The following is an 18,692-nucleotide window of genomic DNA, read 5'->3' as shown; positions in this document are numbered from 1 at the left end:
GGGAAAAAAAATACAGTGACTTTTGGCCTCCAGAATTGTAAGAGAATAAATCTCTGTTGTTTTAAGCAAAAAAAAAAAAAAAAAAAAAAAATTGTACCTCTATATACCATTTATAGAGATATAATACTATCTATATGGCTGGGGCGGGGCTGAGAAATCCATCTACCGTCAAACTATGGTGACCATAGGGTATGACCATTGTCTCTTTGTAAATAAGTCAATACTATTCCCCACAGATGAAACCTCAGAGCATAGAAACCCATGGATTAGCAGGAAATGTCACTGAGTCCCTTACAGGTCAGGGATCACTGAAAAATGTCATTGCTCTTCAATTGACACTGCACCCTGCTTCCTCAGCTGCTCTCCGCATTTGAGGAGAAGCCCTGTGTGGCTCCAGCTGTTGCCAAGGCAGTTAATTAAACAACCGGTCCGGTAAATATCACTGCAGCAAAACAACAAAAACCAAACTCCCTTTGTCCTGACCTCATCGTCCCCAGCAAGATCTGTATCCACAGGACACTTAAAGGCACCTTACAGAGGGCTATCCCAGTGCCTGAGGCCTATTAGGGGCATCTCCTTTCAGCCATCAGTGTTAGAGGCCATCTGTGCATGGGATCCTAGAGCCTGCCTCGGGGATAGCAGAAGCTGGCTGGTGCTGGGCGTGGGCTTTGCCTGTTTCACCGCTTTCAGGGAGGCCTGCCACAGGGGAGGAAACTGGTGGGGGAATGGACCCCTGTCCATGTGAGTTGGTCCTTGTGTGAGAGCCACAGTGAGGTCCCAGCCCTTGAGTCATGTCTGTCACTGACCTATGCCACCTGCAGCAACTCACTCCTCTTCCCCTTGCCTCTGTTTGCTCATCTGCCTTAAAAGACGGACACCTGCCCTGTCTCCCGTGGCTTGCAAGGTTTATTGTGAGACTCAGGAGAGGGCACACAGTCGATGGACAGCTGTGTTTGAAAGGTGGCAGTATGGAGGGGAGAGGAGGCTGCCCACCAACAGCGTCAGGCTGTATCCTGGGTCACCAGGGCGGCAGTGCCTGGGGAAGGCCAGGTAGGCCAGGAGGTGCCGGCAGGTGAGGCTGGGCCCTGACAGAGGCAGGGAAGGAAGCTCTGGGGAAAGGTTAGTGAGCTCTTTGGCTGCACAAGAAGTCGCCACTCCGATACAGGCAGCCTCTAGGCTCCCGGAGAAAACTTGGCTTTCGTGGAGTCGAACTTTTGAAAAGCCTTCTGAATTCAGGGGTTAGAAAGCAAAGCAAAGAACATCTTGATTTCTGTGCTGTGGGATGACCTTTAGTTAGTGGAGCTTGGGTTTAAAAAGGCAAAAAACGTGATGAGGCAGAGACAGACAGCCCCACAGGGACAGCATAAACCTCGCACGGTGGGAACCAGACACCCCGAGCAGCTTCCTGAAGTCCTGTGGGCTTCTGACTAAGCCCTGGACACATGTGCCAGCCGGGCTGTCCCTGGCCAAGAGGCCAGGCCCGCAGGGGGCCTCAGCGGGCAGCAGCTCCCTATCCAGGCCTGGGTTGCGGGCCAAGCCGCGGAATGTGGAAGGTCCCGTGCGTGCTCGGAGATGCCTGTGTGAGTCCTTTCTTCTCGTTTTGGGTATGAGAGGCAGCTGGGAGGCCCGACCAGGGAGGGGCAGGAATATGAGGTGAAGGGGAACGGGCCACTGATAAGCGTCCTTCCTGAAGCCATGGACTCCGTGGGGCGATGGTTTTAGGTAACAAATTCCTTGGGCTTTAGTCAGGCCGCTTGTAGTGAAGGTCACCATAGTAACCAAACAAAGTTCCTCAGCTCAGGATGGGAGCTTTCCAATAACCAGCCTGTCACGGCTCCCGTCCCAGGCCTGGCAATCTGCCAGGCTGGTTTTGAAAGCCCAGGCCATACATAGGTCAAGAGAAGAACAATTTCCCCTTCCCCTCTCCATAGTGGGCAAGGCCACCTCCTCCCACCCCCCGGAACCTCTGTCGGTCGGGGTAGGCCCTCTTGGGAGTTTCTGCTGGCCGAGTACTGGTCCCAGGGGACTTGGAAGGTCATGGGGGAAGCTTTCAGAGCCCCGGAGACCCTCCCCAGTACAGGAACAATATGGGCCTCCCGACAAGCCAGAGCACGTGCCTGTAAACAAATGGAACCACACAGCTTTCTGCCCCAGGAAACCTAGACTGTTTTGGAAAATGTTTGAGCTGATAACCAGGTGTTAGCTGGAGCCATACCTTGGCTGACTTCAGCTAAGGCTAACGTTGGAGCTCAAGGGCACCCCTGGGATCTACCTGGTGTGCCTCACCTTTTTTTCAGGTGGCGCGTGTTATATATTTCTCGTGATACATTCCACTGAGCAGGGGGATGAGTCCCGGGGCTTCTGTTAACATTTCTGACTTAAACCCAGTGTGTTTATTTGATCTTATTAAGGACTTGTAGTACATCAAAAGGATGCTTAGCATACCAACACTCTAGTGAGGGGGTGGAATCAAAGGTATTAACACAAACATAGTTTATCACTTTGCTGGGTTCATTAAACACGTTTGGCTGCCACAGCCCCTGAGGAGGACACCAGCCATGGGGGAGCCTTGCAAGCCACGTGGCAGAGGGAAGTGTTAAGCCAGTCATAATCACTGGCAGCGCCGGATCCTTCCCCAAAGGTCAGTTCCTCATTAGCTAAGCTGAGTTGACGTTCAGCATTTCCCTTCGTGAGTTGTCCTGTGAGAACCTCTGTGGCCTCGCTGTGTGTGACATGTACAGGTGAAAGTTGATGGTCGTCATTCTCCAGTTAGTGGTCTGCCTACATTCAGACTTCTAGGGTAGATGACACAGGTTGTTTTGTTTGTCTGGGGAGGAGAGGAAAGAAAGGAAAGGGGAAGGAACATAGATATTTTCAGGTTTTGTTTTCAAAGGTGGTTGTAACCCTTTCCTTCTGGTACTTGTTGCTCTCCCTGCTTGCAGCAGGGGCTGGGAGCAGGAATTGTGGCCCAGGGCACATGGTTCTCTGTAGCAGGGGAGGCCCAGCCCCAAGACAAAGCCTTTTTGCCCCTGGGAGAAGGCCTGTGTCCACAAAGCAGAGCTGACCTCTCCTCTGCAGTGGGATATCTTCAGGTCCCTGGGGGTCTGACACAGGGCAGAGAGACCAAGGCAATTGCTTCTTTGTGTCTCAGCCCTGGCTGGGAACCTGCCTTTGTTCCTAAGGTAAGAAGACCTAAGGGTCTTCTTTTGGGAAGTTCTTCCACCCCTGAATGGCCGTGAAAAGGCACTGTGTGGTTTACATTTAAGTCTTTCAAGATCAGGAATTTGTGTTTGGGAAGTCCTCTCAAGGTAACTGGAGGTAGCTGCAGGGAGGGAAGCCGAGACCCGGAGGCCAGTTGTGTCAGCCCAGAAACAGATAAGAATGCCATGTAACCCTGCGGCCAGCTGCAGGGTAGGGGCGGGCTGCTCTCAGAGCAGCCCTGGGGCCCTTCACCAGGTCAGGGACAGTCTTTGAAGTAAGGAGGCGCTAACTTCAGGAAACCAAAGCTTTCAGGCTGTTGATTTTTAAAGCTTCAAAGTGAGATCACGTTAAATGAATTCATTAAGAGGTGGAGGATCATCATGAGCCTTATAAGATTAGAAGACATAGGTCAGTCTAATCCTCCAGACCCAAGGAAAAATAATTAGTTTTAGGGTTAAGAAGAGTTGCTAAAAAATGTCCCTTCTGTGTTAGGGATTAATCTCTGGGAAGGTAATAAAACTGGGGCTGACTGTGGCCCTCCCCCTTTCAGGGAGGGTAATGCCTATTAGAGTCCTTTTAAAAATCATACCCTCTAGGCTGGGCACAGTGGCTTTGGGAGGCCAAGGCAGGAAGATCACTTGAGGCTAGGAGTTTGAGAACAGCCCTGGCAACGTAGCAAGACCTCGTCTGTACAAAAAAATTTTAAAATTAGCCAGGCGTGGTGGCACACACCTGTAGTCCCAGCTAGTTGGGAGGCTGGGGTGAGAGGATTGGTTGAGCCTAGGAAGTTCAGGCTGCAGTGAGCTGTGATCACACCACTACACTCCAGCTTGGGTGATGGAACTAACTGTCTCTTTAAAAAAGTCCTGAGCATGTGTTGGATTTAACATGGGTGAGAGACCATGTGTCTGGGAGACCTAGATCACTCAGCACATCCCCCGCATCCTGGCCAGGGCCTGGGTGATCACACCTGAATGGTGGTGAGGGGCAGGCTGGCTCCTGCTCAGAGGGCCCTCCCTGCCCCATCCTACTGTGCAGGTAGGGTATCCATACCTTGTCAGGCTGGCCCCTCTCTCCCACTACAGGCCTTTGTCTGCCCTTCCTGCCCATCTTCAGAGGACCCCCTCAGGTCCACTTTGTCCCTGGAGCCCCTGTACTTCAAAGCTGAACCACTCAATTGAGTACCAGATTCTGTTCTTGTGTTTCCCAATGCGTTGGATGTCTTGTTTGAGTTTGGAAGTACCTTTGGAGCAGAGACTGGCCTCTCCTCTGCCTGCTTACCCCCATGGTAGGGAAACCCCCACTAAGCACAAAACACACTCCAGTGGACCCTCCAGCTGCTAGACAATGGGAGGGAGCTGTTTTGTTTTTTGGAAGGAAGAGAACCATGGGGGGATTGGGGGATCTCACAGCCAGAGTGCTGTCACACCCCTCACCCAGTTTGGTTGTTTTGGTTTGGTTCCTCTGTTTTTTGGTCTTTACAGCACCCCTGTTTTGAAGATGAAGAAACTAATATGAAAGTTAGATGACAGCTCAAGGTCACATAGCTGATGAGTGGTGGAGCAGAGGCGAGAACCCATGCTGGCTGATTGGCAGGACCTCCGTGGTATACTTGAACTCCAAGAGCTTCAATAACAGTAACAGTGATGCACCCAGTGCTGGCTCCAGCCGGGCACTGCTGTGAGCACCTTGCTGCATTAGCTCTGTAATCCTCTCAGCACCCTAGGAGGGATAGAAACTGTCATGATTCCCATTTTACAGATGAGGAAACAGAGGCACGGAGGACCTAAGTAAGCACCTGCATGTAATGGGGGCGGGAGACTGAGAATGAAAGTTTGGGCAAACATGTATTGAACCCTTTCTGAAGTGCCAGCCCCTGCTGGGCCTTTTATGTGCACGACGTCCTGCAGCAATCCTCAGGGTAAATAGTTGCTGTCATTCTCATTTTACAGATAAGAAACTAAAACTCTGGGCTGGGCGTGGTCGCTCATGCCTGTAATCCCAGCACTTTGGGATGCCGAGGCGGGCAGATCATTTGAGATCAGGAGTTTGAGACCAGCCTGACCAACACAGTGAAACCCCATCTCTACTAAAAGTAAATTTTAAAAAAATTAGCCGGGTGTGGTGGCGCATGCCTGTTGTCCCAGCTGCTCAGGAGGCTGAGGCAGGAGAATCGCTTGAACCCAGGAGGCGGAGGTTGCAGTGAGCCGAGATCACGCCACTGCACTCCAGCTTGGGCATCAGAGTGAGACTCCATCTCAAAAAAAAAGAAAGAAAAAAACTGAGGCTCTGTGACTTGCCCAAGGTCACATGGCTACAAGGAGGGACACTTTGGTCATCAGACTTGGACCCTGCTTTTCACCACTGAGTCCGACTTGGTGCAGCCCAGGCTGGGGACCATTTACTATGCAGGCTCTGGCCTGCTGGCCAAGGAATTAGACTTTCCAGAGGCGTGGCCACCTGACTCAGAGAATAGCCTGCTTTTTCACTCAATTATGTGTTTTCTATAAAAATAGAACTCTTCATTAAAACAGCTCAGCACAGCCATCAGCTGCAATTACTAATTACTGTCCTTTTAAGAGATAATGCCCCTTTCTATGCATTCACCACACCTGCTGCCACTTCCCACCCACCCCCAACACACAGAGGGTTCCCAGAATGGCCAGGAGCCAGAGGGATCTGGAAGAGCTGCCCAGGGCCCAGTGAGCACACATGGGACCAGTAGGACCCAGAAGAATGGAGAGTTTCAGGAACGTCCTGCAGCTTCACTTCCTTGGAGCTGCTTGGATCCTGGGAACACCCACAGTGTTCCAGGCCTTGGTAAGCCCTTGTGACTCAACTTTACTCTTCCGTTCTTCAGCAATTTGTTGAGTGATATGAGAGGCAGGCACCAAGGATACAAAGATAAGAAAGACCTAGTTTCCCCCCAGATGAGGGAAGGCTCTCACAGGAAGACAGGTCTGACAACAGCAAAGATGACTGAGAATGACAACTAACCTCTCTTGAGGGGTGATGTGCGCCAGGCACAGGCTCTCTTTCCCTTAGTCCTCCCAGCAACCCTCCTGGGCAGTACCATGACTGTCCTGCCTTGCAAATGAATAGGCACCATCAGAGGTGAAGGCACTTCTAGGAAGCAGCAGAGCCTGGAAGTATACCCACATTATCTGATGCTAAAGGCCATGTCTCAACAGGGAAGTGGCTCCCTTATGTACATGGTGGTTACTGTGTTCAAGTGTTCATTGCAGGTGCTGAGTAACTACAGGGAGTTGCTTTCAGGAACATGAAAGTAAAAATGTGGACCCGACGTGCTTGCTGCCCACACAGTCTGTGTTTCCCTGCAGCCAGCTCTGCTCTGCCAACTTCCCCCACCAGCAAGAGTGGTGTGCTGGGGTGAGCAGCCAGGGAGGGGACACAGGAAGGGTGAGGATTGGTGCCCCCAGGTAAGGGGATGGAGATGACCTCTGACCCCAGGACTGTGCTTGGCTTAGCCAGAGACACCACAAAAATATCCCCTATCTACAAGACAACTATTTTTTTTTTTAAGTTTTTGGAAAAGCCATACTTACTCAGTTCTGAAGAGTCTCACCCTAAGATCTCTTTATAGCAGTGGGAAGGAATTGTTTATCTTTGCCTCACATGGGAACAGGTCCAAGTCTTAATCCTTTTGACAAATAATTAGCGGTGTGATCCTGCCCTAGGAGTGCAGGTGAGGCATGGCTAGGAAGAAAAGGAGGAAGAGGAGGCAGATGCCAACATTCCCCTGGGAGCCTCCATCCTCAGCCCGAGCTGGAGCGATGGGGGAGATTGGCAAAGCTGGTGGCCTGTGGGATAGCCATTTTCTAACGGGGAACAGAGACACCAACCTCACTGGTCTCTGTCTTTCTCCACAGAATCAGGGCTGCCCTAGACATACAGACCCTGTGGGCTGAGATGTCCCATGGTTCAGCAGGGGCTGACTCTGTCAGGCCACCTGAGTGCCTTTCTGTGCCCCTGGGTGCTGCATCATGCTTGCAGATGACATGGGAGTCGGCAGGTCCTGGCGGTTAGGATGGTGGGTGAGGGAGCACCGAGCCTGGGTGTGGGGTGGCTGGTGTGGTCTACTGAAGGCCCTGGCAGCATCCTGACGAGGGCATAAGCACATAAAGAGGGGGCCTCTGTCTGCACTGGGCTCCCCGCCCAGACCAGCGCCTGTGTACCACATGGCCTGGATGGGGCTGCAGAGAGTACCAAGGATGGGGCACATCTCAGGACCCAGCCGTCCTTCCCTAGCCCCAGCAGTGTGACCAAGTGCATGGGGTGTTTACACTGACCCACGCTCCTTCCCCTTTCCCAGACGGAACACTCACTTTCACATCATCCTTCGATGCCGATGGCGTTGCAAGGGCGTTCGGCCTTAAAAGACCTCAGTGTTTACTTCACATGGGCTTCCACAGCTTAAACAGGAAAATGCTTGCAAGAGGGGTCACAGCGAGCATGCTTTGCCCAGAGCCCAGTTCCTGTAGCTTTATGCATCTCCTTCCATCGTCTTCCTGTCATAAGCCTGTCTTAGGTCCTAGGAGTGAAGGGCCTAGTTGAACAGACCAAGAAGCTTGGGGCTTCCTGGGAGCCTTCAGAGGCACCTGGCCTGGAAACTTGCTTCTTTAGGATCTGGCCGGCCTGCGGCTTCAAAGCAGGAGTCCCTTCCCTGTGTGCTGGAGAGCTGAATGCAGCTGCTGCTTAGAGGTCATCACAGTTCAGCCTGGTGGAAGTTCGTGGGACAGGTGACTTTACTCCTGTTGTACAGGTGTGGGACCTGTGACATGCCCAGCTGGGTGACCACAGAGCTTGGACTCTGGCTTGGGTTTCTGATTCCTGGGCCAGTGTGTATACACTTTGAGTAACGACATAGTGTGGGGCTCGAGGACAGTACTGTGACCATTGCTCTTCTGGAATGGCTCTTGTCGGAGGGCATAAATGTTGAAAGCTGCTGGATTTCGGTATTCAGGCATTTCGATCACAGAGTCTCTCCTCAGTGATACTTTTTGGTCCTGCCCAGTGACTGTGCCCTGGGATGGAGGCCCTCCACCCCCACCCCAGTCAGGAGGAGCCAGAAGCTTCCACATCTGGAGCCCACTGTTCCTCCCCAGGTCCTGCTTTCACAGGGAGGAAAACTTTGCTTCTGGACAGTTTGGAATGGAATTGGGCAGCGCTCTGCTTGTCAGCTGTGGGAGTCCGGCCCACACTGCAGCTATGGGGAATCAAGTAACAGGCTCCAGGACTAGGCAGATACTGTGTGCTCAGCACTGCGCCAGGCGCTGGGGAAGGGCAGTGGGGCCCTGCCTGCAGGCACTTGCAGACCAGGTGGGGACGCATGATGAGGCACAGGACAAGATAAATGGTAGTTTCACCATCTATAGGCCGGGCTGGCTGCACACTGATTCTAGAATGTCTGACATTAAAAATGCTTGATATGCCAGTCGTAGTGGCTCAAGCCTGTAATCCCAGCACTTTGGGAGGCCAAGGTGGGTGGATCACCTGAGGTCAGGAGTTCAAGAACAGCCTGACCAACATGCAGAAACCCCGTCTCTACTAAAATACAAAAAATTAGCCAGGCCTGGTGGCGTATGCCTGTAATCTCAGCTGGTCAGGAGGCTGAGGCAGGAGAATTGCTTGAACCCAGGAGGCAGAGGTTGCGGTGAGCCAAGATTGCGCCATTGCACTCCAGCCTGGGCAACAAGAGCAAAACTCCGTCTCAAAAAAAAAAAAAAAAAAAAAAATGCTTGATATGAGTTTATTATTAAACTCTTAAGCCTAGGTGGCAAAAAATTATATACATAGTAGGGGAAGGAAAAATGGCTTCCCTTCACCCTTCTAGGGAGGAGGGCTTTGACTGGGCTACAAATTAAATTGACATGACAGATTAACAGGAAAAAACCCGTATTTAATTATATACATATGCACGGAAGTCCCACCAAGTATGAGATTCAAAGAAAGACGTGATGGTTGAAGCTTAATAGCATCTGGAGCTACAGAAAGGAAACGGGGACTGGGGTTCCTGCGGGTGGTAGAGACAAGTTATAGGAGGGTGATAGAGAGGAGATGATCAATAAAGGTCCTCTTGCTATGCAGATAAAAATCTCTCAGGTGATAGAAGTTGTCAGAAGCAGCCCTCTTCTTTATAGATACTTTTACTAATGTAGATTTCCCTGAGAGATGGAAGTTTCTAGGCCAGGCAGTGTGGCTCATGCCTGTAATCCCAATGCTTTGGGAGGTTGAGGCAGGAGGATCACTTGAGCCCAGGAGTTTGAGATCAGCCTAGGCAACATAGTGAGACCCCGTCTAACAAAAAATTTAAAAATTAGCTGGGTGTGGTGGCCCATGCCTGTTAGTCCTAACTACTCAGGAGTCTGAGGCAGGAAGATTGCTTGAGCCCAGGAGATCGAGGCTGCAATGAGCTATGATCACGTCACTGCCCTCTGCCTGGGCAGCAGAGCCAGACCCTGTCTCTTTAAAAAAAAGGAAATTTCTTTTATAAAAGGGCAACTTTTCAGAGCTACTTCTGTGCCTGCGGTTTCTCGGAATAACCAACTCAAAATATGCCAAAGTATATTTTGGGGTGGCATATTCTGGTCTCAAACAGTCATATTTTAGGGTGGTGTGTCCTGAGCCCCAAGTGTATATATATATGTATAATGCAATTAAGTGCTAATGGAACACAGTGCCAGACATTCAGAGAAGGACAGCGTGGTCACATAGGGACATCTTGGAGGAGGGCTGGAGCCATGGGATTGAAATAGTTTTTTTAGTCTCAGAATCCTTTATTCAAGTGATGTTTTAGGCTCAGTTAGTTTATAAGACAGGTAAGCAAGGGGAAGGGGAGCCCAGGCTTGCCTACTCTATCCCCAGCCCCGACTGCCGGCAGCCTCCCCCCAGCTTCCCCCAGGAGTCACAGCATTCTGATGAGGCTGTGGCCACAGCTTCGATTCCCCCTGGCTGTGAGGGCCCCAGAATGTCACCCACCAGCCCTGACGGCATGCCAGGCTTCCTGAAGAAATGGGCTAAGCATTGATAGGTGGGTGAGCAGGCAGCAGCTACCCATTGCAGTGGACAGGATGGAGAGGGGGCCTGTGCTCCTTAGTCAGAAGAGCAGCTGAGTCGCTCCTTCTGAGGGAGTGGAGTTGTTTGCTGATCCCTGTTGGGAGTGGGAGAAAGTTCTGCAGTGAACTAGAGGCAAGCCAGCAGAGGCACAGATAACCACATCCTGACATCAGGAAGGCTGTCTTAGAGGGGGCGTGCACAGCCCCCATGGGGACACAGAAAGCCAGAGGGCGACATCTGGTTAGGAGCTGGCTGAATGTCAGAGGGGGAAGGGTGATCTCAGCAGAGGCTACAGCAAAAGCACAGCACGGATGAGTCCGGGAGCCTGTTCCGAGGCTCAGGGAGCTGCTAATACCCATGTGATCAGTGTACCAGCGCCCAAGGTCATGGGGAGGATGGCAGGAAGGGAGGGTGGAGCCAGAGTGGGAAGGCTGTGAAGGCCATACAGAGGCACAGAAGGCGAGGACCACGGGGCAGGGTTCTTTATGGAGGAAAATCCCTCTGGCAGCGCTCACCTGCCAGCCCGAGGAAATTTCAGGAGCAAATCTGGATCCTCCCAGGATCCTGGAGTGAAAGATCAGACCAGAGTGACTGGTAGAGCACTTGCCCCAGCCCAGAAAGGATGTGTCGGGTTGAGAAAATCCGCTCTGGGCCACTCATGCTAATGGAATGTCAGCAGCTGCGAAGGTACAGCCTGCCTTTGGTAGAACTTACTGTGATGCCAGCTCGGTTTTCAGCTACTTCTTTGCCAGGCACATGGTGTGGTCGGGTCTGCCCTAGACCCATTCCGGCCCTCAAAGATGAAGAAAATGAGAAGGGGGCTCCGGCAGAGAGAAGTGTGCTGAAGAGGCGATGCCTGCGGAGGGCCTGGGGAATGCAGCAGGGCTGGCCTGCCCAGGGAGCTGTCCCCAGGAACCAGCCCAGCCCAGGGGACTTGGTTGCCTGAGGGAGGGGCTTTCCCACCTCACTGACACCTGCTGCTTCAACCAGCTGCCCCACCCTCCACACCGGAGCCTCTTCTCTCTCCCTGTCTCCCAACCAAATCCCACTCCACCCTGCTTTTCACCAAACACCAGCTCCAGCAAGACGCCTTTCCTGTTTCTTCCCCTGCACTGTCTGATCCAAAAATACAGCCCTTGATTCTCTGGGCAATGTGTCATTTATAGCACTCTAATTGTTGTCTCCAAGGCAGCCATTGTGTTTTCTTCATATTCCCGAAAGCAGAGGCCTCTGATACTTACAGAGTGTTGGATCCTTTGCAAACCTGGGGAAGGAGAGTACAGTGGCAAGACCAATTGTCCCCAGCAGTTGCCCACTGGGGTCATTCCTACTCAGGGCTGTGTCCTACCAGCTGTGCACTCAGGTCCGTGCAGTCCATGCTAGGGGATCCCAGTTTCTGTCCTTGGGACCTGATAGGCAAGCCAAGTGGTCCTTAGTTATGTTCCAAGATGGGCGCAGGGCATCCTAAGAATTGGGAGAGGTGGGATTTAAAGCCAGGCTTGGGATGGATGAAAATGAAGAGGAGAGGTGGTATCTGGGGGGCAACCCATGTGCAGGGTCAGGAAAGGCATTTTGGGGATGCAGTGAGGAAGAAAAATACTTGTCCAGAAATCCCCTCTTCTGAAAATCCTGGGGTAAATTCCACCCTCTTCATTCTCTACCAAGTTGCAATCTAAGAGACAAAGTATGGAAAGACGGGCAGAGAGTAAGGACATCAGAGGGCTTCATGAAGCTGGGAGCCCAGGTCTTAGGGCAGAGGCCCAACGGAGAGAGAAGATCAGAGGGGCAGCTGCCAGGGGCAGGCCTGGCCTCGCCGGGTGGCACCTGCAGCCTTCGCAGTCTGGGTGAGGACCCTCCGATGGAGCAGGCCTGTGTGCTACCCTCAGGTGGGCTGGTAGAACCACCAGGCAGGGCCTGACAGTACCGTGGTCTTGCTCATCAGTGATATTGAGAAGAAAGGGCCTCACTACTCACCACTGGTGAGAACCGGGAGATGCTGCTGTCTGGCCCTCGGTGGTTCAGACTCTCTGCAGGCTGCCCAGGCAGCTGGTGTGTGTTGGTACTGCTGGCAGTACCAGGGTGAAAATATGGCTGGACTTCCATATGGTTGCTGTATAGCCACTGCCTGGACCCCTCCAGAACCCCCAGACCTCCCCAGCATCTGAAGGGCCAACACCGGTCACAGCAGGGCCTCTAGGGCTCCACCCCAGCTCTTGGTGAGCAAGTGTCATGACTGGCCTGTGAGAAGCATTCTGGCTGTGCCTGCTGTGTCCAGGGCAGAGGGAGGGAGCCACCCACCCACCCTGAGGTCCTGCCTCCAGGTGGGACCAGCTCTTCTTCTCAACCATTCTAAGGGCCACTCCCCACACTGGTCTTACCTCAGAGGACTTCAGGTTTTCAGGTCAAAAGAAATTCTGAAGTTGCTTGCTCTCATTGCACAGTAACTGTCCCTAAATGGTGATTGAAAAGGATTTCACGTCACTTTAATCCTATGGATTATATAAGGGGAGCTGGCTATTTTGGGAAACCCAAGGAAGGATCCTTTGATAAAGCATAACACCGCCTTCTTTGTGTATCTCCAGGGTCAGGAAGCAAACTTTGCAGTTCCACTTAGGAGGTGTTGCTTGGGCACCTATACTATTGTGGCTGGCAAGGTGGGAAGCAGAGCTCTGTCCTTAGGGGACCTCCTTGCCAGTTCCTTGCTCTACCCTCACTCACTGATTCTAAGTCACTGTCTGGACGGGTCTCTTATCCAAGGTCCCATGCTGGGCCCTGTGGGGAATGTGAGTGTAAGCCTGGTCCCACGTTCAGTAGGCACAGGGTGTTGCTTAGCGGAGGATGTGGGTAGGAAGAGCAAACTGAGCAAGACCAGGACTCACAGGACAGTGCTTCAGAGATGGGCAGGATGGCACATGGTCAGGGGACATGGGGCATCAGCAGTGTGGGCGCTGACAATGCTTCATGGAGTGCTTCATGCTTTGGCAGCCAAGATGGGGAGAAACTGAGGCACAGAGAGAAAGCAGGCGGTCCAGGGGCATGGCAGAGGCTGCTGCCCTCTTGGCACTCTGCCTTCTGCGAGCTGGGGAGGTGGGCATGTGGGGCCGCCCTGGTGGGGCAGGATCCCCAGGTGAAAGTGGGCCCTCGCTGGGGTGTGCTGATGGCCGCTCTCCCTCCCCATAGCCTGATGTTCACCAAGGTGAAGCTGGAGCAGGTGCTGAAAGGCCCAGAGGAAGCCCTCGTGACCTGCAGACAAATGCTGCGGCTGTGGCAGACCCTGTACAGCTTCTCCCAGCTGGGGTGAGTGGCCGTCATTGTCTCTTGGGTTGCCAGAGGGTGGTTGCCAGGGCAACAATCCACAGCTGGGTGGCCACCATGCCTGCCAAGATGGGGAGGAGAGTGAGGCTGTTGAATGAGAGCGTGGAACTTCCTGCCCACAGAGCTTTCACATCCGTAGTCCAATTTGAACCTCCTGACAGTCCTCTATGAAGTACACAGAGACCCTACGTAGGACATTGAGGTTCAGAGTGGTAAGAAGGAAGAGAAATCATTCTCGAGCACTGGAGCTGGGTGCTGGGCTTGTTCCTTTATCTTATACCTCAGCCGCTTATAGCTTATGCATTATCAGATTTTATTCCCAGCCCAGTGAGGAAACTCAGACACAGAGATTTTATATATAGCTTACCAGAATCACTCGCCTGGTAAGTGGTAGTGCTGGAACTTGAATCTGGGTCTCTTGAGTTCCAGCCCATGAAGCCTGTCATTTCTTTCCTCATTCCATTTGGAGGCTAGAAGAGGAGGAGGAGGTGGACTCCTGAAGGGTCACCCTTTCTTCCCTAGTCACCCACGGCCTTCATGCCTCCTGTCTCCTGCTGGAGACCCTGGCCTGGGATCTGGGTCTTTCATGGGCCACAGCAGGGCACTCTTGTCCAAGCTGAATCTGCAGAAAGTCTTTGCTCAAACCCAATGGGATGCCTAGGCTTAGCCTATGTGGCCCAAAGGGAAAGAGGGCCTCCTACAGGTCAGGAGCCCTGCCTCTTCCTGATCCTCTTGTCCTTCTTTGGGATAGCTGGCTGTGTCATCTCCCTGAGGCCTCAGGGGACCCCAGTCTGGTGTATATTTGTGTTTTCACAGAGACTCTAGGAGCCCAGAAGGCTTCCAGACTCCCCAGAGGAACATCTGTGTAACAGTGAAATTTACAGAGGAGGGTAATCAGACAGAGTAAAACACCTTGGGCAGAGTCAGCCCTTACTTTGCAGGCCTGGGAGACCAGGGCTGAGCAGGAGCAGTGGGCGGAAGCTGCCAGAAGGAGGCTCTGGGGTTGAGGGACTTTTCAGAATGAGAATGTGAAGCTACCTGGCAGCTGGATGCATGAGGCTTCCATGCATGGGTGAAGGGACCTGCATTCCGATGGCCTTGTTCTCCTGCTCACTGGCTGTGGCCGCACAAGCAGGTGCACAACCCGGCTCCCCTCCTGCAAGGGGGTTGCCCCGGAGCTGGCTGCTCTGTTCCTGCATCCTTATCTGGATGGCTGCTTGTCTCTTCCTCCAAGTGGTCAGTCGTGGTGGGACCCCTCTGAGCTGCAGCCTTGTCTCCCAGCATTGAAGACCTGGCCTGTGCCTCCCTTGGAGCAGCAGAACTGTAGGGCTGGGGCTTGTCACAACAGGAAGCCCCTAAGCACCTCTCCTTGGCTGCCCCAAACTAGATTTTTTAAGCCTTGGTTTCTGATCTGTGGCCCCAAGTTTAGAAAAGAATCCTCCCTATCTCCTGGGAAAGCCAGGAGGATATTGGATCCAGGCTTCTGGTCCAGATAGCCCTGCCCTACACTGGGGGTAAAATCGAGTTTAGGGTAGCCAAGGATTAAAACCACAGCCTGCAGGTCTGGCCTAGCAGACCTTCACTATCAGCCGCACCTTCCACTGAACTCCCTGACCCCCTTCCTCTGCTCTGCCTGGGCCAGCCCCACACTGCTGGTCTCATGTTCTAATTGCCCCTCAAGCCCTGTCCAGATGCCCGTCCTTCATGGAGCCACCAACCACACAGCCTCTAAAATACTTCATTCAATCCTCTCATGTGGGTTTTTGCTAATTGCTCAACTTGAACGGTCCCTTCTCCCCATCTGGGCTGTAAGGTTCTTCAAGGTAGGGACCATGCTGTACGTTGGCCTAGAACCAAGTGTAGTCCTGGAGATGGACTCTTTGTGGAGCCCTAGGAAAGGCGCCTTCACGGGATGGGAGAAAGAGTAGGATGGGAAGCTGCACCCAGCCCTGCTTCACGCCAGCCCTGCACCAGGATCTGCCCACGTCTCATTTACTCCCCACGAACACCTTGTGTGATGGACATTCTCACGACCATTTTCAAGATGAGAAACCTAAGACTTAGAAAGGTCAAGTAGCATTGCCAACGGTCACAAAGCTGAGAAAGGTGGCCCATGATTCCAACCTAGTGTTTCTGGCTTTTTTGTTTTGTATTGTTTTTGTTTTTTTGAGACAGGGTCTCGCCCTGTTGCCCAGGCTGGAGTGCAGTGGCACAATCACAGCTCACTGCAGCCTCTATCCCCTGGGCTTAATCAATCCTCCTGCCTCAGCCTCCCAAATAGCCGGGACTACAGGCACCCACCACCATGTCTGGTTAATTTAAACATTTTTCGTAGAGATGGGGTCACACTGTGTTATCTAAGCTGTTGTTGAACTCTTGCCCTCAGGTGATCCTCCTGCCTCAGCCTCCCAAAGTGCTGGGATTATGGGCATGAGCCTCCATGCCTGGCCTGTCTCTGGCTTTTTTGCACCACACTTTGTGCCTCCTGGGAATGGGAAGGGGTGGGAGAGGAAGGGAGCCAGCCCTGAGCCATTGTGGTTTTATAGATGGTTTCCTCTGATGCCCACTAAAATTCCCAGGCCCAAGTTGAAGCCAGGGTGAGCCTGAGTTAGGATGGCAAGGACACCCCTGGTATTCATTGTGGGATCATCATCTTGGTGCTTCTCTAAAGGAAAGAAACCTTCTTGCCCAGGCTTGGCCTGCCTCTTCCTCTCCTGTGCCTTCTGCTTCTATTCTCTAAGTTTCCCCGGTCGACAGGGTCAAAGGTTGTGGGCTTCCTCGGCAGTGGGAATGCGCTGGCTGGGGCTGCTTGTGCCCCAGGATGGCCATGGCGGGCTTAAGCTGGAGGCTATTTCCTGGCTCCACCCAGCCCCCACTCTGTGAAAAGAGGAACCCCTGCCCCCCCACCAGCAGTATAGCAGCAGGGATCTGGGAAATTGGGGATAAGGGTTGGGGGACAAGATGGGATCTCCATGACTGTTTAATCTGCCACCCCAGGGGCTTCCGCTGGCTCCTCTGGGGACCCCCTGGCAGCCCAAGGAATGGAAGCCTGAGGCAGGGGGTGACATCCAGGCCCTTTTTCCATAGGGGTTTGGGGGTTGCAGCACTTCTAGTGCCCTGTGAAGACCAGGCTTTCCTTGGCAGTCAGTCCACAGTCCCCACTCTCTGCCTGGCACTCTGCTGGATGTTGTTCCCCCTGGCCTGGGGAGCTTCTGGCCTTACCCACTTCAGAGAAGATAGTAGGGAATGTGGGAGAGTTTCCAGGTCTCAGCCTGTGTGGCAGGCGACCCATGTTGATCCCTCCTGCTTCTCTAGTGATGTTGGTGACTTCAGCTCTGTCTTTGGGCCTGAACCCACAGCCCCAGAGCCTGCCTGAAGTGAGGCTGTCCCATTCTCCCTGCCAGTCCCTGTGACACTAGCCCTCTACCTCACTGGGCCCTGTGACGCTAGCCCTCTTCCTTACCGGACCCTGGCCCTCTTTTTGCCTTCCAGAGGCCTGGAAAAGGATGGCAGCCTCGGTGAGGGCCTCACTGTGAAGAAGCAGAGTGGCATGCACCTGACTTTGCCTGATGCCCATGATGCAGACTCTGGTAAGAATGAGCTCCTTGGGCAGCTGTGTGCCTGGACGCACAGCTCACGCTCCCAGCTTGAGAGCACCAACATGGAGAGGGGCACCTCCCAGCCGGGCCAAGCCCACCACTGGCTCCTCGCCAGCTCAGGCAACTTCTAGGGCTGATCTTGGCTCTGGGTAGGGGCTGGCTGCTGGTCCCACAGTGGGCAGTGGGCAGGGGAGGAACCTTGCCTCCTGCATGGGGGTGAAGAAAGAGGAGCCTGGCTGGAAAGGTGGCTGTGGAGCACAGAAACCGTTTCCCCTTCAGCTCAAGCCAGAGGCCACAGTCCACCTAATGTCCTCGGCAGATCAAGTCAAATAGAAAGGAATGGACTGAGCTCTTTACAATTCTAAGCTGAAAGCAGACTCTTTCCTGGAAAAACTCATCCTGAAACCCATGGCTTGTGAAATTCAAATGAGTTCAGGAACTGCAGACTTAACATTTTTTAACTGAGGACCTGCTTTAAACAAAACACCTTCATCAAAAACACAAGAATTTGTCATGGGAAAGAAAGTGTGAGTGGAGTTGTATTTAGTGGAATTGCTCAGTTTTTCCGCTTCTGTGGACATGAGCCTTTGTTTTCACTTCTGTGGACATGAGCCTTTCTGTGGACAAAGCCTTGCACCTTTGCTGTCAAGTGACAGAGTTGATTTCAGAAGCCAAACCTAGCACCCAACTTTAGAGGCACATCTCAGGGGTGTATGGCTGTATGCAGAGCTTCTGTCTCCCAGGAGGGAATGGTTAAGGAAGTGGGGAATGGTAGCTCCCTTGCAATTAAAGAGGGAAGAATCATGAACAAAGTTATTAGGACTCCACATACACTTGTCTCATAAACTGAAGTCATCCGTGGTTTGCCCTGAGGTCTCCTGAGTTTATTGGAGCCTTTATTGCGTCTGTGACAGAGAGAGAAAGTACTCACATTTCACCTGCATGGGAATTATAAATGTCAACAGCTTATATATCCTGAACCAGAGCCCATGTCACACAGAACTGCCACCGGGAGAGGTTTTCCAGAGGGCAGTATTCTGACTTGAGCTGCTATCCAGTCCTTCATAGCACAGCCTTGAATGGGGACCTTTCTACAAACAAATGATAATATGCACTTGTGAAAACAGAGAGTGAAAATAGCCAAGGGAAGAAAAGAAAAATCATTCCTAATTTCACCACTTAGACCTTAATAAATGGCCTTTCAGACTTTTTTCCATGCCCATATTTTTTATAAAAATGTGGTCCTATTCTTTTGTAACTTGCTTGTTTTCACCTAACTATATAGTGTGAACATCTTTCTACATTGATATCTGTATTTGTATTTTGTTATTTTAATGACCGCAGAGTCTGGGATGATTATACCCCCACTTATTTTTTTTTTTTTTTTTTTTTTTTTTTTTTTTTTTTGAGACGGAGTCTCGCTCTGTCGCCCAGGCTGGAGCACAGTAGCGCAATCTCGGCTCACTGCAAGCTCCGCCTCCCGGGTTCACGCCATTCTCC

At 52.3% G+C, this 18,692-nt stretch overlaps 1 protein-coding gene across 5 annotated transcripts in view; it reads left to right on the top strand.

Annotated features, from left to right (window-relative positions):
- Positions 1 to 18,692, top strand: part of TTC7A (tetratricopeptide repeat domain 7A) — a 160,705-nt gene that overhangs the window by 117,786 nt on the left and 24,227 nt on the right. For 4 of the 5 annotated variants that reach the window (XM_030799366.1, XM_030799364.1, XM_030799367.1 and 1 more), the window contains 2 exons: positions 13,459 to 13,575; positions 17,086 to 17,183. In XM_030799366.1, coding sequence (XP_030655226.1) covers positions 13,459 to 13,575; positions 17,086 to 17,183 — 215 coding nt within the window. The remainder of the gene's footprint in view (positions 1 to 13,458; positions 13,576 to 17,085; positions 17,184 to 18,692) is intronic. The other variant, XM_030799365.1, reaches the window with a different exon arrangement.

This window comes from Nomascus leucogenys, chromosome 19, assembly GCF_006542625.1.
Source record: "Nomascus leucogenys isolate Asia chromosome 19, Asia_NLE_v1, whole genome shotgun sequence".
NCBI lineage: Eukaryota > Metazoa > Chordata > Mammalia > Primates > Hylobatidae > Nomascus > Nomascus leucogenys.
This window is presented reverse-complemented; position numbering and strand designations above follow the sequence as displayed.